The sequence below is a fragment of the Zalophus californianus genome, chromosome 4, assembly GCF_009762305.2.
Source record: "Zalophus californianus isolate mZalCal1 chromosome 4, mZalCal1.pri.v2, whole genome shotgun sequence".
NCBI lineage: Eukaryota > Metazoa > Chordata > Mammalia > Carnivora > Otariidae > Zalophus > Zalophus californianus.
This window is the reverse complement of record NC_045598.1, coordinates 34,649,907-34,671,550: the sequence shown is the minus strand read 5'-3', so window position 1 is coordinate 34,671,550 and position 21,644 is coordinate 34,649,907. Positions and strand designations below refer to the sequence as shown.

Genomic DNA, 21,644 nt, shown 5'->3' with positions numbered 1-21,644 from the left:
GCCTTTGCCCGGCCTTGGGTTATCTGGCTAACCTCTGGCACTTCTAGCTATAGTATCCCAGAGTCAGGAGGAGGAGGGTGAGGCTTCTTGGCTCCTCTACCTGGATGGGGCCTTGGCTAGGAATGAGTGGGGGAGGCGGGCACCCGTTGTAATGGCCAGAGCAGCCGCCCTGTTACTACGGCGTATTTCACTTTTAATTCTGACATATAATGTAATGATCTTTTTTAAGGCCCGATGATATTATCTGCCTGACTAGATTATTGAGTCTTCATCATCTCCAGATAAATTTATGGCCAGGACGAGGCTCAGGATTTATCATCAGTCAATAGAGCTCGATACTCTAACAAGGCGTGTAATAAGATATACATATTTAATGATCCAAGGGGAGGAGCGCTAATGGGAGCCCAGAGTGAGTGGTCCACAGGGCCGGGGCTCTGCCCTCGGGCTGCCGTAGCTGTAGGGGCATGGATGCGGTCTTTGCCCTGTGGTCCCCAACTCTGGCCTTTCTCATGACCACCTCAGTGTCCTCCTCCTTAACATCCAGAGGGAGAGGCAGACAGGGAAAGGAAGAGGAGTCAGTAGGCAAAGTGTCGGAGCTGGGGCCTAGGCCTCTTCAGCCCGACCGGCGTAGAGACACCCCACCAGGGAAGTCCTCTCCCTGCTTCTGGGCCTGGGGTGCGGGTGGAGGAGTAGCGGTGTCCTTAGACCTGTACACCCAGGCCCCTGAGCGTTAGGGCGGGCCCACAAGGGGAGGGAGTGCCGGGGCTGCGTGCCCAGGCCGCGCTGATGGTGACGGATGGTTTTTCATTACAGCCTCTCAGGTCCTGCCCGCGCCCTGTGTGGAAATTCTATTTATTCCCTAATTTGTAAAAATTCCCTCTTTATCTGATCCCAATCAGGGCGGGGTAATTGGCTCTCTGGGGCAGCGGCTGGGGTCCTTGATGAAGAGCTATGTGGATGTACCCGGCCCGGCCCCCACCCAGCCCGCCACCAGGGCCCACAATTAATAATGATTTGCAAATGGCAGACAAGCAATAACACAGAAAGATGTGGCGTCCGTGCTGCCTCTTCATTTCCTCCCCTCGCAGATATAAATGGCCACAGAACAAAAACCCAGCACTATAAATTCTGGAATTAGTTATTCACTGGGATAAATGGGGCCTGGAGCCACCAGCCCCTCTCCCACCACCCTTCTTGCCTGCTTTCCTTGATCCAGGTGTGTTCCCGGGCCCGAGGCCTGGCTCCTCTGTATCTTTGGCTCATGGCTCAGTTCCCCAGTTCCCTCCTAGACTCTTCCCACCGCTGCAGCTAGCCCTTCCTGTGTGGCCCAGAGTTGGGAGCGGTCACCTGCTCTGGATCTGTGGCTTCCTCAGCCTCTGCCTCCTCTCACTGACCTCTCTTGGCTGCCCAAGCAGGGCTTCTGTCCCCACTCTGTGCTAGGGTTTGAATGGAGGTGACAGGTCCCGCCCAGCCTGGGAGTCTGGGTCAGGGTTGGTCTTGGGTGTCATCTTTGGTATTTGGGACCAATCTGGTCATTTGCCTGGCCAAGTCTGAGTTGGGCTCCTGGTGGCCAAACGTGATGTAAGTGACATAAGGCTTTGACGCCTGCTCGCTGGCCAGGCTGTTGTGGGATGTTGGCACAGGCGTTTCCGGGCACTCTGCCCTCTCGGCCAGGCACACGCTCTCCCCGCCCCCCAAGTGGCTCTGAGCTGGCGGGTAATGGGCGTGTAATGGCCTCATTTCCATGCCCGGCCTCCAGGAGCGGCGGTAAGTGTTTGATTGCCTTAATTTCCAAACACATCATTATCCCAGCTTTACCAGCGCTTAATAAACACTTTATGAGGATTTTTTTAAAAACATCTTCGGTCCGCATACTTCTCTGAAGTGATAAACTCTAATTAAGTCTAATATTTAAAAATATGGTAATGGTGAGTTGTTTGAATAAGTGGACTGCATTTCTGTAATTTCATTATTACGTAAAACACGCTAATTATTTGGAGCGCGCTTATTACGGAGAGAGAAATCGCCTGCTAATCAAGATGAAATTGCCTTTTCCCCTTATTGTGGAACCACCGTCATCCTTCACCATCAGCGCTGTGGCACCTCCAGGCACCTCGGTGGGGTGGAGGGGGCGGAGGGGAGGGGCTAGAAGAAGGGGTCACTTTGGAGTTGAGGCTATAAGGGCTCTGGGGGGAAGCAGAGGGAGCTGTGGGAGCCGTGTCTGGGGAGAGGGATCTATATCTGGGGGTGGTGTCAGGGGGGCCAGGGTGGGCCCTGTCTGGGCGCCCAGGGGACTGTGTGGGCCATGTCTGGGACAAGGAACAGGCTTGTGGGATCTCAGGGTATTACTGCTGGAATAACATTATTATTGGATATTATTGGAATAGCAACCACAATAATAATCACTAACCCAGCCACTGTTTTAAGCACTTCACAAATAAAAACTCATTTCATCTTTTCAACAACCCTTTGAGGGAAGTAGTTGCTATAATTATCATTATTGTTCCCATTTTAGAAAAGAAGAAACCAAGACACAGAGAGGTGAAATAAAAGCACCGTAACTTGCTCAAGTTCACAGTTATGAAGTGATGGAGTTTGGATTCGAACCCAGAATCTTAGGATACCCAGGGCTTTCTGCTGGGTCAGTCCCAAATTCACTGCCTTGGCTCCTGTCTTCCTTCGGAGCTACCCTGTGCTCTTGTACCCTGAGTTGTACCCAGCTGCAGCTTGAGATGCTGGCCCCCAGCATAGAGTTGCCCAGTTAGCAAATAAAAATATAGGACACCAATTAAATTTAAACTTCAGCCAAAAAACAAATAATTTTTTAGTACAATTATGTCCGCTCTGGGGCTGGGGACTTATTAATCTGGCAGTCTTCTGTCAAGCAGGCCCAGCATTGACCCACTGACCCTTTGCGCTCGGGCACGATGCTGCCAAGATGTGCAAACAGAGAGATGTAGTGGCAAAATGAGGTTCTAGAATGTCAACACACCAGGGTTCTTGCTCTCTCTACTTTACTAAGGTTCCTGCTTCCAGTGCTGTTCTCCCCACCCCATCTTTGCTGTCCCTGCTCCATGGGCTCTGGCCCCATTCCTCACCAGCTCCTGGAGATCACTAAGAGAGTGTGCTTACCAGGCTGAGCTTTTTAGGAAGGAGGCCTCAGGTTTGTCTGAGTCTGCCTTTAGGCCACACTGCCTTGCAGCCCTGTAAAGTCAGCAGCGTGTCACCCTGCTGCCCCTGATGTCTCCCAGTCCAGTTCACCTCTATGATCATTTCATATTCATTCTCTTTCCTCGCTCCAACAGACTCACGTATGGGAATTGTATATATAATAGAGGCATCATTTCAGAAGGGTGGGGAAAGTGTGGACAGTTCAATCAATGGTGATGGGACAATGGCTATCCCACTAGGGAAAAAAAGTAAAGTTCGATCTTCTATTTCTCACCATATATGAAAATAAATTCCAGACAGATTAAAAAGTTAAAAAAAAAGTATTAGAAGAAAATATATGATAGTTTTCTAATAGCACTGGGATAGGGAAGGCCTTTTTCAGTGAGATACAAAGCCTAGAAGCTGTAAAGGAAATGCCTGATACATTTAAATGTCCCATAGGAATCTCAAGATTAACACTAAGGTCATCCCTGGCCCAAACCTACACCACCTCAGGTTTGTCTTACCTCCATGAGTTGACTAAGATCCTACACTCAGCCCCCTACAGACCCACACCCTGATCTCCCCCCGTTAAGGCTTGCACATTCTGTTTCCTTAAAATCTCTTGCCTCTGTCCACGTCTCCAGACCGTCAATACATCCCCATCTCCGTCTCTGCCGCCACTGGCCTGGTTCTGGGCCACCGTTTCTGGCCTGGACCGTAGTACAGTCTGCTAGTCAGCGTCTGTGCCTTCAGGGTTAACCCCTCCAATCCTTGAAACACAGATAGGCTCCTGTCTTGTTCCTCCTCAAATATGTTAGCGTCTCCCTGTCATTCCCAGAATAAGAAGCTCTGAAGCTCCTTAGCTTAGCATCCAGTCTCCAGGGTTTCCTCTGGCCAGTCACTGCTGACCTGGCCAGCTTCGCCTCTCGCCACTCCCCTGCCTCTTACTCTTCATCACCCCCACCACCTGCTAGACTTAACGTGTTTTTGGACACACTACGTTTCCCCTCCAGCAAGGTGCCAGTACTATTCACTATGCTGGGATCACCTCCCCACTTCAAGCCCAGCTTGCTGGCCAGCTCCCCCCACCCCACCCCACCCCACCCCACCCCACTCCACCCTGTGCCCTCAGACTTCTGCCTGGCTTTGTCCTCCGGGGAGCCCTTTCCCGATTCTCGGTGCCTTTTCTTTGCCACCTTTCCCCATAGCACTGCTCACATCACACCACTTACGGGCCTGCCTCTGAGCTCCTTGAGGGCAGGGAGCAACAGTCTGCAGCGAGGCCTGTGACCCGGCATGGCCCGTGTGCACCCAGCGCACAGAAGTGTCAGTGTGTGTTTGCTGAATGAATGCGTGCACAAATAAATGGTCCTCCAAGAGTTTCCTTGGGCCCTTTCCCTGCTGAGGGTGGTCCTCGCCCAGGCCCTGCTTTCTGCCCTCTACTGTTCAGTTCCCAGACAAGTGCAGCTACCTGGAGTGGCCTCAGGTCATGGTCCTGTGTCAGCCCTCACTGGGTGTCCTAAGTGGTCTGAGCCACCCTTCCACTAGCAGCTTTGCCAAGCAGATATTTGACTACCCTTGGGCCCAGTCAACAAGCTTATCCAAGTCAGGTGCTAGCCCCACTCACCTCTCGGAGGGATTTAAGCAGCTGCACATCTTCCCGTTATGGTCTTAGCAATATAAAAATATTTCCAGTATTAAGAACATTAATGCCCCAAACAGAAGAGAGTCATCTTGTCACAAGCTGATAACCCTGCAGGAACATAAAATCAGGTTAGTCTTCTAGAATTTGGAGGTAAGGAAGACCTACCTCGGAGGCCTCCATTGTGGTCACAAGGCTGGGTGCCTCCCACCCCTTTACCCTCTACACCATAATGGGTTCAGGCTGGCCTCATTAGCTCAGTGAGAGGTGCCAGAAGGGGAGGCTGTTGACCCATGTGGCCCCAGGGCTTCAAGCAGAGGACTCTCCCAGAGGCCATGTTGTCACCAGCCTCACCCTGCTGCTGGCTCTCTCTGAACTCCTGGCCTGTTAAAAGGCCCAGATTTGCCTCTTCACCTCTGCCCCATTTCCTCATTTTCTAACTGTGCCATTGACTTTTTAAACTGATCAGTAGGTTGCACTGGCTCATGAGGTTTCAAGGGCTAGAAAAAGAGCCTGGGCTGGAAGCCCATAACTGCCATACCACGGACTTGGTGAACTGAAACAAGTGTCTTCCCAATTCTGGTTCTCTCTTTCTTTGTTGTAGTGGACCAGTTACAACAAGGTAGGCTCCAGAATCCTCAGTAAACAGGATCAGTAGTCAGTGTGAGCTTGTGCAATGAATGCCGGCTTGTCTCATCGCCGTGTGCGGGCCTCTCTGTCATCTGTGCCAGAGATTGTGCAGGATATACCCTCTCACCATTGGGTCACCCGGGAAACTAGCGTCCTTGCCTTCCCTCCAAGAAGAGGAAGTGTTCCAAACCTAAAGCACCGACAAAGATGGGGTGTGGAAGGGTATCACCTGCTCAGTGCTCACAGTTAACACATGTAGCGTCCCTCATCACCCCTAGTGGAGGAACCTGAAGTTCAAAGAAAACGTGAGCACTTGCCACAAGCACACAGCCAGTGGGCAAAGTTAAGACTAGAAACGCGTCTATCGTTGTCATTTTCAGAAAACAGAGGTTCCTGGAGATTGGAACACAGGGATTGGGGGTAGAGAGTGGCAGAGGTGAGACCAGAGAGAGCAGGGACCCGTTTTTACAGGGCCTTTACCTTTAAGTCATATTAAAGAGTATAGCCTTGAACCTGAGGGCAGCGGGAGCCATTGAAAGGACTTAGACAAGGATGTGATCACTTGGGCTACAAGAGAATGGATTAGAGGGAGAAGAAAGAGGATAGGCTGTGTAAGAGCAAGAGATGATGGGTCTGCGCTGGAGTGGGGGGCGGAATGAAGGGAAGGAGATGATTAAACAGAATAAGATAAAATCCAGTTGATACTTGAGATTTGGGGAAGGAGAGGGCAAAGTGTCAAGCCCGATTCTCAGGCTTCTTTGGGAGCACTTGGGGTGCTGTTCACTGGGATGGAGAACACTGGGTAGTGAAGACATGTGGGGAAGGAAATTGGTGCATTACTGGATGTTTTGAGTTTGTATGGATCCAGAAGGAGATGTTCCAGAGCTCAGGAGAGGTGCAGGCAGGAGATGGCGATCTTCAGGGCTTGCTGAAGCTCAGGGTGTGGATGAAGCCAGCCAGTGTGTCAAGTGCAGAGAGGTCAAGGACAGACTGGGGCTGGGCACAGGTGGGAGGTCAGTGCTGGCCCACGGGATGGCTGGTGACCTGGGTGGGGGGGGGCTGGGCACATTCACTTGGGCCAGGGGAGGCAGATTGAGCGATTTGTCCAGCAATGAGGGAGGAGCCAGATGAAGTCAATAGAAAACTAATTTTCTTTTCTGCTGGAAGAAATGAGGTGTGTGGCCGCTGGGTAATTGCAGATAACGAGGGGACTTACTCTTAATATGCACGGCGGCCATGGTCCCCAGAGTGCAGGAGACAGGAAGGACTGGAGGTGCCCTGACAAGGCCAGACTTCTTTGGGAAGAAAATCACCCTATCGTAGCCTTTTTGATGGTCCCATCACAGCCTCTGGGCCCTATCATAAACCCTCCTGCCCCATCTCCAGCCTGCCCCTCCTACACAGATCTTCCTGCCCCCCTTCCCCTTCCTGTCAGCTGCCTCACTCCTGTCTCATCCCCCTCCCTCCACCCTCTACCCCCACAGCACAGGCGTACACACTAAGGGAGACAAATGATGGGGCCTCAGCTGAGCGGGGCGCGTGTCCGGCCCATAAACCACGGGGACGGGTCACGTCTGGAGTTGCCATGGCCGCGACTACCCACCCATCTGTCTTCCCACTGTCCTGCCTCAGACCAGCCCTCGTGGCTTCCTGAGTCCCTGGAGGAAAAGGGTGTCCCTGTGTCTGGGTATCACTTTTCCATGCCCACATTCCCCTTGGGTATGTTCATGTTGAGGTCTGCAAAACAGGACCCCGTGTGACCTGTCTGCCCTCACAGAGTTGCATCCGGCTGATGACACGGGACCTGGGCTGGCCAAGACTCCCGCTTCCACAGCCCTTTTCTAGCTCTGTTGCGCCCCGTTTCCTAGTCTGAGGTTCTAGCAAGGGCAGGCTGGAGGGCTCAATGGAAGGGGTTGGCCCTTGACAGATGCAGAGGCCTCCTGACCCCACCTTGACGTTGCCACCGCCCCACACCTGATTAGGACATCGAAGTATAATGCTTCCGCAATCGCAGCATCGATCCCATGAGGGCTGGTAGCGGCTGAGGTTCTGGTTATGGCCCAGGACCATCTATGGAAGGTGGGAGAGGGGTGGGAGGAGGGGCAGGTGAAGGGATGGGGAGCTGTCTGGTGTCCTGGGCAGTGGAACAAAAAAACTCTGGGCACTTGGGCCATTTCTGTCCTTGGCTTTCTGTAGAGGGACGAGTGTTGGGCAGCTGCACCTCCTGCTGGTGGCGTTAGAACTAGCCCTGGCCTATGTCCATGATAGTGAAGGCGTGGAGTACCTGCTCCTGCAGCCGCCAGGGTTCCAGGAGTTTCTCACAGGGACCAGTACTGGAGAAACTGCTGACACGGTCTGGCAGGAGCAGACCCACTTAGGTACAGCCAGAGGCAGGACTGAAGCCTGACTGGCACCAGTTTTGGGGAGAGGCAGGGCTTAGACTGAGCACACAGGCATGTCTAGTAGAAGATTGCTGGCCCAGGTGTCAAAGGTCCACAAACCTAGACCCTCTCCGCTGCTCTGGGGCGACATGGGGGAGCAGGTTCCCAGAGCAGGCTGACCAGGCCCCCGGCCCCAAGTGCCAAGGCTTGTGCCTTGTCACCAGCGATTATGGCCTGGGCCATACCCCCCCACACACACACACACACTCTCCCTCTCAAGTGCCGGCAAAGTCACCCTGGCCGTGGGCGTGATGAATGGCCGCACAGTAATGAAATGGAGACATCAAGGCGGGTGGCGGGAAGACGGAGTGTGGCGGACGGGCCGTCCCCACGCGGCGGCAACAAGAAGGATCGCCCAGCGGCCGGGGGCCGTCAAGGGAGAAATTACACATTTACTCTGCCTTTTTCTTACTGCGACGGCGCCCATACATCACCGCTGGGGCCGGGGTGGGACATGCCGGCCAATTTCCAGCATGAATTATGGGACTGAGCAGCATTGAGACCATGTTTCCTGCCGGCCCGGCCTCATCCAGCCCAACCTGAGGCTGGAGATGCTGCCACCAGGGCACCGGACCCCCTGGTTTAGAGCCTGTGGCTCCTGAATCTGACCCTGCTCCCCTCCCTCACCCACGTAAGAGCAACTGTGGGCACAGAGGGGAAGGATCTGGGACCCATCTAAATGTCTTCTCTTTCTCTTCTCAGATGACTGCAAGAACATTGCCAACATCATGAAGACTCTTGCATATCAAGGCTTCATTTTCAAGCAGACATCAAAGCCATTCTGATTGGCCGAGGACGGGATGGGGCAGGACAGGGTAGCTGCTTGGCCCAGCCCAGAACCCTCCTTTCCCTCACCAGAGGGGAAAAGGGAGAGTGGCACAGCTCTACATCCAGAGTGTCCCCCAGCCTGCCCTGTGGGCTTGTGCCCTGGGTAAGGCCTTGGCCACTCGGCCCCTCTGGAGCAGACACTTTGTGCCCCCCACCCCAACCCCTCAACCTCAGCCCAGTATTAGCCCCTCCCATTGTGGGCCTGGGCTAGGGGGACCCAGGCACTCACCGCCTCTTCCCTGGTACACAGGCTTCTGCTGGGGCCACCAAGCCCCCCTGTGCCCCCTCCCATCTGTAGTGCATGGTGTGTGGTGCCCCCAGGGCTCCAGGACAGATCAGGCCCCACCTTGTGTCTACCCCCATCCCCGCTGTGAACGTGCCACTGAATAAAGTCGGGGAAACGAGACTCTGGGTGTGTGTGGACCAGGCGCTGCTGTGCCTGATGCTGTCCAAGGTGTACAAGGTTAGAGCGCGTTCCGGGCTGCTCTAGGCTGAAGGCCACCAGTGCGGCTGGCCGTCAGTGGAGCACCTGGGAGACCCTCCCTGAATAAGCACAGGGCCGCAGGGACTGTAAGCATGAGGCAGTGTTCCAGTGGCTGGTATCTGAGGCCACTGCAATGTGTGAACCACCTTGAGTGCAGAACCAAGTACAGATGTTTGGGCAAAACTGGCAGTGGTGAGAGGGCTGCTAAGGGCCTCCCCACAGGCAGGTCCCAACGCCACCCCTGTGGAGTGGGGGTGGTGACTGCTCCAACGTGACCCCCCACAACCAGCCAGGGGCTTCACAAGTGGTGGGAAGGAAAAGGAAGCAGCCCAGTCCAACTCAGCAGCTCTATTTACACAGCAGCACCCACACCCCGTGTGGCCTCTCATGGCTTCTTGGCTTTCTTCACAGAAGAGGAACTGGAGGCTGACTCCCGTCGCTTCCTCTGAGAAGACACAGAAGGCACTGGAGTCAGTGGCCCCCAAAGCTCTACTCGGGCTTGGTGCATGTGTTTCACACTCAGGGCAGGTAATGCCCACTGACCACCCAGTCCTACCCTCAGTCCCAGAACCCAGCAGAGTAACCACTCCCACTGCCGGCACGAGAGGGAGCGGGGCCGGTTCCAGGCTCTTACCGAATTGGGCGTGAGGGGCGCGCCCACCACATCAATGATGGTGTCCTTGGTGGGGTCGGGACCGAGACCAGGTTCAGGTACTGCTGGCTCAGCAGAGGCTGGGGCCGGGCCGGATGCTGGTGTGGCGGGGCCCCCGAGCACGCCGGCCCTAGCCAGGGCCTCGTGCCGGTGCCGCAGCATCTGGAGCTCATACTCGCAGTTGGCACAGGCCTGCTTGAGCTCGTAGAGCAGCACCAGGTCACTCCGCAGCTCGTTGAACATGTGCACCAGCTCCTCCGTGGGCGTTGGGCTCAGCTCTGCAGGCAGTGGGTGGAGGGCACGGGCGGAACCAGGGTGTGCGGGAAGGCCAGCGACAGGAAGTGCCCCCCCCACCCCGAGCCCAGCCTTGATGGGCAGCCGCGGGTGGGTAGCTCCTGCGGGCCCAGTCCCCACTCACCCACACCAAGCTCCAGCAGCATCTGCTCCAGGGCCTTGATCTTCTTCTGTCCCACAGAGCTTGGCAGCTTCATCTGCAATGACCCAGGCTGCTAAGCCCTCTCCCCGACAAGTGGTTAAGGGTGAGGGGGACCAAAGGCAAGGGGGAGTGGGAGAGAAGTGAACCCCCTGGAGATAGCTCTACGTCCGAAAAAGAAATAACCAGCAAGTGGAACAGAGCAAGAGCCTGGACCCCAGCCCAGCCACATCCCCGAGACCTCCCTCTCTGCAGCACGTGGCACCCCCTCCCAGTGCTCCGGTGCCCCAGCTGCCGCACGCAGGCTGCAGGGAGCCTGGGGCCCCAGCACAGCGATGGAGGTGACACGTACCCGCTGGCTCCGCAGGGTGACGCCGGCAGACTTGAAGTCCGGGAACTTGATGCCTGCAGTCTCAGGAACAGCCTGGGGGAGAGGCAGCGGGAGGGCCCAGGGTCAGTCCCAGCACCCCGCCAGCTCTGGGTGCTCTCGGAGCCCTGCACCCTGGGCTGGGCTGACTCGGTCTCCGCACCGGCTTCTCCGCCTCCTTTTTCTGGGGTAGCTTCTTCTTGGGGGCTTTGCGCTCCGTGCGCCGCTGCTCTGCGGTGGTGTCCGCCGCTGTTATCAGCTTCTGCAGGTCCTGGCTGCGCTTCTCCCTCTCCTTCTTCCGGGCCTCGATCTTGCGCAGCTCCTGCAGCAGATACTCCTCCTCCGCGACCTGGGAGAGCGAGAGGATGCCAAGCCGTGCGTGCACGGCAGGGGGCAGTGCAGAGCGGGGGAGGGGGGTGCGGGGCCGCCCCGAGGGACCACGAGGGAGGGGAAGGGGTGTGGAGCAGGGAGAGTGGCTCATGAGGAAGGACGAGGTGGGGAGGCAGGGGAACCGGCGGCGGGGGAACTGAGAGCAGGCCGGATGGAAGCCAAGGGCTGCAGCGCTGACCTGCTCTGGGGTCCGGTTGTAGAGACGCTCCAGCTGCTCCTTCCGCCGTCGCTCGTGCCCAGCATCAAACACCGGTATCTTGAGGTCCGTGCCTGGCACAGCGCGCACGTTGGCAAGCTTGGCACAGATATGGTAGTACCGCTCCTTCAAGTCTTCCACGGAACGCTTCTGAGGATAAAGACACGGCGGGAGCGGAGGGTGAGTGCCCAAAGGCACAGGGCAGGGGTCGCGTGAAGGCAGGGGGCACGCGTGCCAATGCAGGACACCGGCTCACCTTGAACTGCTGGTGGTCGTAGCGGTCATGGATAACTACAAACCGTAAGTCAAAGCGGCGGCTGAGGTCAAAGAGATGGTCCGTCTCTGCCTTGGTCCAGGCGTCGTCGTGCAGGTACAGCTGGTACTCCTGCTCTGAGTACACGGGGACCTGCACAGTCTGCTGGTGCGGGGGGCAGAGCGCGGGCGCGGCGCATCAAGGCATGGCCAGCGGGCTCCGGCCCCCGTGATCACAGCCCTCCCCCCCCCCCCCGCCCACCGTGGACCGCCCATCCCGAGGCTGGACCAAAGCAAACCCTCCGCCTGGGGCCCCGCACAGGGCGGCCCGGAAATGATGCTTCCACGTGAGGAAACACACTGCGTGCCCAGAGGACCCCAGCAGGCTCTGGGACCGCAGCCTGCCTCTGGATCCGGTCCAGGAGCGACCTGACCATGCCTTCAGCTCCAGAGCCGCAGTAACAAGATGCATGCCCCTGTCCCCAGGGTTAAGATGAGGGGCTCACATGTAAGTGCTTCCGTGGAGTCCAGAGGTTAACTCTGGAGTAGAGCAGATGGCTAAATACTGGAGAGAGGCCCGAGTCCATGGAACCCTTGTCTGAAGCACTCCTGCCACCCAGTGGTGACAACGAGACTTGCAGCTCCCCAGAGCGGGCCAAGGTCCCTTCTCTCTACAGAGTAAAGGGGACTGAATCCTACTCCCAGTACGTGCACCCCTACACACGTCCCTGCCTCCCCTCTGCCACGCCCCAAACCCCAGACCTTCCTCATGGACAAAACACACCACCACCAGCTGGGCCTGTCAGAGACCCCAGGAAGGAGTCAGCGTTAGGCTGGACTGGGGAAGTCCCTTTTCTCTATCAAAGGCCAACCACATTGACTCTAAACCTGCTCTCAAGACCCTATGTCCAGCTGCCTCTTAGACCTCTCCTACTGGAGGTCCCACATATACATATACCTCCAACTTAATATGTTCAGGTGACAAATAGTGGTGATCATTTGCAATATACAACAAATATGAATCATGTTGTACACCTGAAACTAAACTAACAGAATACTATATGTTGATTATACCTCAACAGAAATATATGCGAGTGTTCAGTACTGAGCTCGTCACCCTCCCTCAAACTTCTAGATCTTCCAGTTCGGTTCTCAGTGTCACCATTGGCCAACACAGGTGCCCAAGCCAGAAGACTAGAAAGCATCTTTAACTTCTACCTTTACCTCTGACCCCTCCCCTTCCACAAAGCTGTGGCTTTTACCCCCAGATCTCTTATCTCCACCTGCCACATCGCAATCCAGACCACCACCACCACTGCCTGCATCAGAGAAACAGCCTCCCCACCTGCCTCTCTGCGTCCATTTGATCCTCCTCCAAGCAATTCTCCATCCGCAGCCAAGATGTGATCTGACCAGTGCTACCTAAAGGACAGCCTGCAGACCAGTGCTGTTTGCAAACTGGTACCAGTGGTCTACGTAAGTATGGAAAGTGAGAGTAGGCAATTGGAAAAGTAGGAGAGAGTATGATAGTTTCACCGAAATCACATGCTACTGAGTCGAATATGAAGAAACGGGGGGGGCGGCGCCTGGGTGGTTCAGGTTGTGATCTCGGGGTCCTGGGATTGAACCCTGTGTCGGGGGGGGGGTCTGTGCTCAGTGGGGAGTCTGCTTCTCCCTCTCCCCCTACACGCCCCCCACTTGTGCTCCCTCTCTCTCAAATAAGTAAATAAAATCTTTAAAACAAACACAGACTTGTATTTGGTCTTTTTTTATAACCTTACTATCACTCTCTGATGGATTGGAAATATTTTTTTAAGGTCCTTCATCACAGATAATTTGAGAAGCACTGTTCTAGAATAATTATCTGATCATGTCACCCAAACATCTCTTCCTAAAACCCTCAGAAGTTCTCTACTACACTAAAAGTGCCTTCTAGCTAATTCACAAACTCCTCAAAAGCACAGGTCAGCACAGGACCAGGCACACTCTTAAGTATCAATGAATAGTTACAGAATCAACCAACGATGGGTGGATGACCTCCCCTCTCTGCAGCCACTGTCCCTCATGCACCCGAAGTTCCAAACAAATGACTAGCAGTGTCGGGAACACGCCAGGCTCTCCCCCTCAGCCTGAAGTGCATTCCCACTCCCACATTCCTTCTTCTAATAGATAATTTCTCATCCTTTTGATCTCTTATAGGCATTAGCTCCTCTAGGAAGTCACTCTGGTTTCCCAGGCTTGGTTAGGTATCCCTGCCATGTATTTCAATTCCATTTAATTAAAAAAAAAAAAAAAAAAAGCTCAGGAACTGTGTAGCCAGTCCTGCTCTCAAGGAGCTCACAGTCAAGTGAGGGAGACATTCATTCATTCATGGATTTATGCTGAGCCTGCCAGACCTATGCTGGGAACACAGTGCTGCATAAGACAGACAGTGGCCTTACCTTCTCAGAGCTCACAGTCCAGCTGAAAAAACAATTTAGTCCAGTGTGGCGAGTATGATGCCAAAGGTATACCGAAGGGTATAATGAGTGACACCTGATCCAGCCCGGGGATAAGGGTTGGTCAGGGAAGAGGTGACAGGAGACAGTAAGGTTACTTTGAAAGAGAAGAGAGAAATGATCATGATTCTCTTTTATAAAGACCACCCCGGCAGCAGTAAGGACAGATGGGGGGAAACAAGAGCCTGGGAGGCCAGCTGGCACGTTTTGGAAACAATCCAGGGGAGAAGGGAGGAGGCCGGAACTAAAACAGCACCAGTGGAAGGTAGAGAACAGGGCACAGACGTAACTTTGGGTTAAAACCACAGGACTTGGCACCTGGACATGAGGGGTGAAGGAAGACGCCGTCACAGGTGACCCCTGTGTCTTGGGCTTGAGCAAGAGAGCGGCTGGGGAGTCACAGACTAAGAGTGGGGCCCCAGGAACCAGCAGTACTGGAGGGAAGATCATTAGTTCACCTTACTCCGACTTCATTCTCCACCTGTAGTCACCATGATCTTTTTAAGACTCGAACTGGATTCTGACAGTACTCTATTTAAAAATCTCTCTGTCGCTACCCAAGGATATGAGGGCCAAGCCCAGATTCCTGAGCCTGGTTGCCAAGCCCTGCCTGATCTGGCCTTGCTGACCTCTCAGGCCTCACCTTCCACCATGTCCTACCCCGAGCTTTAGGCTTCATCAGGAGGGAAGTGCCTGCAGCGTGCCATACATGGGACTGGTTTTCTATCTCTGCCTTTGCTCCTGCTGGCCCCTCTGCTTGAGAAAGTCACTACACTCATTTTCTAACATCGCCTGGTGACATCCTTTAGGACACAACTCCAGCCCTAACTGCTCCAGGAAGCTTCCATGACCTTCAGGTCCTCCCAGAACAGCTTGTATCCTACCAAACTAACTGCCTGTGGCTCTCCCCACTCCCTCCCCAACAATATGGAGAGTTTCTTGCAGGCAGATATTGTTTCTGGTGCATTTTTTTGTTCTCAATGCCTAGGGCTTGACTTGGCATGAAGCAGCATTTACCAAATACAAAATGAACATTCTTTCATCTTCTCAAATTGTCTCATCCAACCTTCCCTCCCATCGCCTCAGCACCTCACCTCTTGGTTGTCCCTTTTCAATCCTACACCTCCAGCCTCTCCCTCTGCTGGACCTGAGGGGGTCTGAGGATGGTGCTGAGATGGAGGAAAACCAGGTCTGTCTGGGGTGGGGGAGAATGATGCGTCACACCCGGATGCGCTCAGTCCGAGAAGCCTGTGAGACATCCAGGCAGAGCTGTGCAGGGACAGTTGGCTACACAGGGCTGAGGGGGGAAAAGTCGGGACTTGAAGTCGTGGGATCAGGCCCCAGTGTTTTCAGCCTCCAAGTCTAGGCTACTCCGGGCTGCAGGGACTGTGACACCATATCGTATAATGGCTTGAACAACAGCCTAGGAAATCCTAGCCTAGCCCAGCTCTGCTTCTCACTGGCTGGGGGAGCGTGGGTAAGGCCCGGCTCTCCCTGAGCCTCGGTAACCTAGACTAGAGATGATTCAGCTCGGACTAGGGTGCCAGCACAGGGAATGAAGAACAAAGGCAGGGCGCCTGGGTGCCTCAGTTGGTTGAGCGACTGCCTTCGGCTCAGGTCATGATCCTGGAGCCCCGGGATCGAGTCCCGCGTCGGGCTCCCTGCTCAGCGGGGAGTCTGCTTCTCCCTCTGACCCTCCCCCCTCTCATGTGCTCTCTCTCCGTCTCTCATTCTCGCTCTCCCAAATAAATAAATAAATAAATAAATAAATAAATAAATAAATAAATAATCTTTAAAAAAAAAGAACAAAGGCAGACGTGGTTTATTATGGAAACAGAATCAGCAGAACTCGATGAGATTTATCGCTGAGATTTAGTTCAAATGCCACCTTCTCAGAGAGGCCCACCCTAACCACATTATCTAAATTAGGCCTCCCCTATGCTTACAAGTTCACTCTTTAACTCATTTCATATTCCATTCATATCCTGGTTTCATTTTACTGACGGCTCTTATCTGAAAGAATCCAATTTATTTGCTTACATGTTTGTTATCTATCTTTCCCCACCTTCTTTGTCCTGTTGTTGGCTGAAGTAATTAGAGACTACAGGAGAAGTGAAGTCAAGGATGATTCTCAAGTTTCTGATTTGGGTAGCTGGGTGGACGGTGGTGCCCTTCACTGATACGGGTGAGGAAGAGAGGGAATGGATGAGTTCTGCTCAAGGGTACCTATTTGAAATTCCTGTGGGGCCTTCACGGAGCGACATTAAGTAAATGACTGGATATTGCTCTGGACTGGAGATATTAAGTGGGGTCACTGGCATAGAGCAGGTAACTGAGGCCACAGAGAAAATGAGACACACTAGGGAGAAAGTACAGAGAGACAAGGACACAGCTCTGAGGAACAGCAACATCTGAAGGACCAAGAGAAGCCACCAAAGACCAGACCAGGCCCAGGAAAGGACAGGATCCCACGGGCCGAAGAGACGCACGAAATCTCACCCTGCACGTCTTTGCCATGCGGACTGAGTGGGTGACTGTGGCTGACACAAAGACTGACCGTGCCTCTGGGGCCAACCCCAGGAGGCCGAGAGCTCCCAGAGGAGCGCAGAGACCTTGGCCTATGTCCAAATGGTGATGGCTCACCTTGTTGAACCTGGCAAAGGGGTAGTCCTTGCCCTCCTCAGCCGCCCGTCGCCAGTGGAAGAACATAGCTCCGTCCTTGCGGGCTGGGTTGGTGAATGGCATCCACTTCCAGGGCCGCACCTTCTTAGAGCCCAACTTGGCTTTCACTGTGCGGTAGCCTTGGCCAGTGTCACTGGGTAGCAGTGGGGGTGCATCCCTGGCAGTAGGGTTTGGAGAGATGGGAGGTTAGAGTCAGAGGTGTGTAGACAGCCTTTGGGCCCAGGCTGATCTGCCCTAGAGCAAGAAAGTCACATCCTGGAACGAGAGGTCTGAGCTCCTCCTGCATCCTCCTGAGTAAGCAGGAACCCCACCTGGGGAGGGCGGAAGGGGGAGAGCGGGCACAGAAAAGCAGGAGATAGGGACATGCAGACTGGTCAGGCAACCAGAACCTGGGGGGCCTGGGATTCTAATACTTGCTTCTTGTCAGAGTAGAGCAGTGCATAGACCTCTCGGTGCATGCCCTCAGGCCTCTTGAAGGTCAGTGTCTCGGAGGATTTCTTGGACTTTTTCTGCGAAGGGAAACCACAGGGTAAGAACCACAGCCTAGACTCCCTTCCCTGAAAATTCTCGAGCCCAGCTCAATCCCTGAACAAAACAGCACCTACAGGTATAGTGACACACATACACACCCGACACATAACGACACACCGAGAAGGCCCACTCATAGGGGCACCCCTAGTTGGGGCAGGTCACTCCCCTCCCCAGCCCCACCTCACCTGGGTAGAACCCCGACCTGTGAGAGTAGATACTTTTCCACCGTCTCTCAGAATGTCACACTGACTTGGTGCCACCCCGCCCCCCATATCCTACAAGTGTCTCACTCTTTCAGCACTCTCATCTCTTATGAGTATCACACTTTCTTGGTCCCCACCATTTCCCATGGGTGTCCCACCACCTCCAACCCATCTCGTCAAGGTAACACATAACTCTCTAACCCGTTATGTCACACCTTTCACCGCCCATCTCCTCAGAAGCGCAGCACCAACCCCCATTCCCTCCCCCCGTTGTCACTGCTCCCCACCACTTCACTCCTAGTACCCAAGGCTCTCAGGCGCCCCTGCTACCTTGTCCGGGTTGATAATGTCCTTCTTGCTGATGGTCCCGGAAGCTGCATCCCCCTCTGGACCTCCGAGTTCTAGAATGTCCCGCACATCCGCGCCTGTAGCCATCGCGCCTGATGGGGGAGCGCCCCGAGGTCAAGGGTCAGTGCCTGAGAAGGGACCAGCCTTAGGCCAGGGGGCGGAGCCACTTCAGCCCCAAGAGAGGCGGGGTGAAGAGGCGGGCCGCTAGGAGGAGGGTAGTCCGGGGCGGGTCGGGGGTTCCGCCTGTGTCCCACCGTTTGGGTCTCCCTAACGGCCCGAACTGCCACCTAAGCCCCAGCGCCTCGGCACCTGGATTCCCCCGACTGCCGGAGCCACCGCTCCGCTACCCCCGCAAAGCCGCGGACAGAAACTTCCGGTCGTGCGCACTCGAAACGCGGCCGTCAGGAACACTTCCGGTCTGTGCTGAGCGGAAATGGATCCGGAGGGCAACCCAGTGCGAAAGCGGCTGACTGTGGTGATCCCGTCGCGGGCTTGGCTCCCACGGGCTTGCCCGTGTTCGGGTGCTGCCTGCTTTCTGGCATTTTCCCTCTACATTACTCTGTTGCATCTCGGGCAATAAGAACAGCGCAGAGCTTTATGACCTTGAAGTCGCTTAATTCCTCTGAACCCGTTTCATTTGTAAAATGGAAATTGTAATGGCACCTGCTTAAATGAGGTACCGATAATCCATGCAAAACATTAGCAAATTGCCTAGCACGTTTAATTTTTTTATTAAATAAATTAGTGGTATTAATGGCCCCTGTTCATTAAATGCTGTGTGTACCAGGCACTGTGCTAAGCGTCGGAGATGAAGAGAGAAACTAGTCAAGGTGGAACATCCCAGGATGCCTGCCAAGATGGAGTGAGGTCTGGACCTTCACTTGCACCTCCACTGATGGAGCTCCCCTCCCATGGGGCTTTCCTGGAGCCGGCTTCCTGGAACTAAACTAAACCGGGAGCTAACTGCACTAGTGTGGGTTACAAACAGGCCCAAGAACACAGCCCCAAGCAGGGAGCAGCTAGAAGTCTCTCTTAAAGGAAGAAATTTACTAATCTCCTGGAGAGAGAGACGTCTAGAACAGGAGGTCCTGAGGAAGGGCAGAAGGGACGGGGAAAGCAGCTCCCAACTTCAGTCTCTGCATACTAACCTGCAAACATGGAAGACACGTAGTCATTGAACATGGAGTGTGGGCTTGTTAAGGCATTAAGGAAACCAGACCCCAAGCCAGCTTGCCAAAGAACCAAGCAGGGACTAGAGGAGCACACAGCCTGCACAAGTTAGCTATCAATATTGTAGCCTGTTCTGGCTGGGTGGGGACAGGGACGCAGCAGCTGCGGCTGCAGCCTACCTAGACTCCAAGACTTTGGAGAACTGAGCCTGGAAGTAGAAACCTTGCCCTTTTCCAGAGACCTGATTTCTCGGTGAAACTTCTGGGCTCTAAACGGTTTCTAGGCAAAGCCAGGGTCTTGTGCAGAAATTGCCCACAGGGTAAGGGAGTGGTCCTTGGAGCCAGAAGTGGACAGAGCAATGGGAAAGAGTCCTGCACCTCGGCCTCAAACACTTGACTCTACTTGTCCTTAGTTGTGTAATTATTTGTTTAAGATATATTAAAATATATATATATTTTGAAATTTATTGGATTTTTTTTTGAGAGAGAGAGAGCACATATGAGTGGGGGGGGGGGGAAGGAGAGGGAGAGGGAGAGAATCTTAAGCAGGCTCCATGCCCAATGCAGAGCCTAACACCAGCTCAATCTCATGCCCCTGAGATCATGACCTGAGCCAAAATCAAAAGTCGGACACCTAGCCAACGGAGCCGCCCAGGCGCCCCTCCCCTGATAGATTTATTTCTATGAGGATCATGGTACATAAATGTATGTATGTATCAGGCATTGCACTAGGCTCTGGGGAATGCAGTGGGTGAATGAGATACAAATGTCCCTTTGTGGGGCTTATATCTAGTGGAAGAAGAGAAACTCTGAACATATAAACAATAAAACAGTGTAAGTTTTGATGATGACAAGAGCTATGAAAAAAAATATACAGGGTAATAGGGTGGAGGACTACTTTATGTAGTGTGGTCAGGGAAATCGTCCCTGAAATCTGAGCGGAGGCTTAAATAATGGAAGCAGCCGCAGAATACCTGGGGAAGGAATCTTTCAGACAGGAGGAATAACAAGTACAAAATCTCTCAGATGGAAGGAACTCTCTATATTAAAGGCACGTAAAGAAAAAAGGCCAGTGTAGTGGGTGGTGAGTAAGGAGGGGGAGAATAGGAAGACTTGAGATCAGAGGGATGCATAAGGGGAAGGAGTTCAGGTTTTACCCTATGAGCAATAAGATGTTATCCTTTCTTGGCCACAGTCTAGATTCTATCCTCATTCTTGGATTGCCACTGTAGCTGCTGTCATTGGGAAATTCCCCAGACGACTGGTCCAGAGCTTCTCATCCCTTGGGGAAACTGAGTCCAGGGATCGGGAAAAGGGGCAAGAGGAGGATACCTCTCTCGACCCATCTGAGGAGCCAGTGCCCACACTTCCTCAACCAGACTGCAGGTGGCAACAGGTTCCACTGTCCACCAGGAGAGAGGGGCCTGCTCTGCAATCCTGACCCAGCAGACCCTCTGTGGGAACACAGCATCACTCCTGGAGAGACTCTCTCACTGCAGTGACCTATTGCGGAGCCAGGGAGAGGGACTTCAGGCCGGGACACTCTGGGGCCTCAGAACCGACTTTAAAGGAATTTTTCTTTATCCCTAAGAGCAGTATGAAGCCATTGAAGGGCATGTGGGAGTGGGCAAGATGGCCTGCCAGTGGGTTGGGCGGAGCTGGAGGCAGGAGAACCAGGTGGGAGGCAGCGGTAGCAGCCCCTGGAATTAGGAACTGATTACATGTGGATATAGGAAACGGAATTTAAAAGGGACCCAGAAGCCCATCCCTCCTCAGCTTGTCTATTCACATCTGGGACCAGAAATAGTAGACTGGAGCTCCCGAGGGCCGGGCCTGGCTCTCTCCTTCCTTTCTTCTTCTCCCTTGGCCCTCTCCCCTCTACCTCCTCACCCTCTGCCCTGCTCCTCACCAAGACTATGCACTCCTTAGCAGCGGCAGTGGGTCTCCTCATCGTCTGAGCTCTCCCAGCATGAGGTGCACGCGTGCTTTATTTGCACAGGCTCCTCAGAAACTGTGGGAAAGGGGAGGCAGTCTGTACATGCTGTGATCAAGGTCCAGAGCATCTCAATCCGACCTGGTCTTGCTCAGCTTAATTATCAGAAACATTTTCCAACTAACGAGGACAAATTTCCCACTTTTTAAAATGGGCAAAGAGCATGATTAGGAAAGTCCCAGAAAATGTGCTACAGCCAATACATGTACAGGTAAACATGCAGCATCACTGGTATTCAAAGAAATGAAAAACTGAAAACTATAATGAGGTACCAGGGTTTGCCTTATCAGGTAGGTAAAAACCGTAAAATAATAATTGTGATACCTGTTCTTGACAAGAGTACTACTGCACTAGTAACCAGCCTACCCTGTTGATGAGAAAGTTAATTGATGCAGTTTTGATCATTCGTTCTTTCAACAAATCATCTAGCGCTTACTGTAAGCCACTTAGAAGTCTGGCACTCAGGGAGCCTGGCTGGCTCAGTCAGTGAAGCATGAGACTTATGATCTCCAGGTCATGGGTTCGAGCCCCACACTGGGTGTAGAGATTACTTAAATAAATTTAAAAAAAATAAAATAAAAGAGTAAGAAGCATGGCACTCTATGCCAGGCCCTGCGCTAGCCCTGAATATACAGCAGAAAGACAAATGTGATCACTGCCTTCAGTGGGTACCTTTAGGAGCTGGGCACTTTATCGTAGGAAAGTTACTCCTCGGTAAGAAGAAACAAGTAGACGGAGCAGGAGTTCCCCGT

At 53.7% G+C, this 21,644-nt stretch overlaps 2 protein-coding genes across 20 annotated transcripts in view; one reads left to right on the top strand and one right to left on the bottom strand.

Moving 5' to 3' along the window:
• The window catches only part of ERI3 (ERI1 exoribonuclease family member 3), a 124,939-nt gene extending 115,839 nt beyond the window's left edge, over nt 1-9,100 (top strand). For 10 of the 15 annotated variants that reach the window (XM_027612578.1, XM_027612556.1, XM_027612586.1 and 7 more), the window contains one exon: nt 8,569-9,100. In XM_027612578.1, coding sequence (XP_027468379.1) covers nt 8,569-8,651 — 83 coding nt within the window. In that variant the 3' untranslated portion in view covers nt 8,652-9,100. Of the gene's footprint in view, nt 1-2,515; nt 2,942-8,568 lie in introns of those variants that run through there. The other 5 variants (XR_003523188.1, XR_003523183.1, XR_003523184.2 and 2 more) reach the window with 4 other exon arrangements.
• Nucleotides 9,101-9,511: 411 nt separating this feature from the next.
• Nucleotides 9,512-18,129, bottom strand: DMAP1 (DNA methyltransferase 1 associated protein 1). Of its 5 annotated transcripts, none has more exons than XM_027612452.1 (11): nt 18,040-18,129; nt 17,713-17,858; nt 17,066-17,157; nt 16,610-16,805; nt 11,473-11,634; nt 11,199-11,366; nt 10,794-10,979; nt 10,616-10,687; nt 10,249-10,321; nt 9,813-10,108; nt 9,512-9,623 (listed from the first exon to the last, which is right to left on the bottom strand). In XM_027612452.1, exons 2-11 carry the CDS (start codon nt 17,815-17,817, stop codon nt 9,564-9,566), a joined length of 1,410 nt encoding a protein of 469 aa, XP_027468253.1. In that variant the 5' UTR covers nt 17,818-17,858; nt 18,040-18,129; the 3' UTR covers nt 9,512-9,563. The 5 variants fall into 5 exon arrangements, with proteins under 5 accessions (XP_027468253.1, XP_027468277.1, XP_027468267.1 ...); XM_027612476.1 differs by having other exon boundaries at nt 11,473-11,631; XM_027612466.1 differs by having other exon boundaries at nt 17,713-17,822; nt 18,040-18,101.
• Nucleotides 18,130-21,644: the final 3,515 nt, after the last annotated feature.

Coding starts and splice junctions, on each gene's coding strand:
- DMAP1 (XM_027612452.1), bottom strand. CDS start 17,817: ATGGCTACAGGCGCGGATGTGCGGGACATTCTAGAACTCGGAGGTCCA. Junction 10,688..10,793: donor AAAAGGAGGCGGAGAAGCCG/GTGCGGAGACCG, acceptor CCTCTCCCCCAG/GCTGTTCCTGAGACTGCAGG. Junction 10,322..10,615: donor TCACCCTGCGGAGCCAGCGG/GTACGTGTCACC, acceptor GGGTCATTGCAG/ATGAAGCTGCCAAGCTCTGT.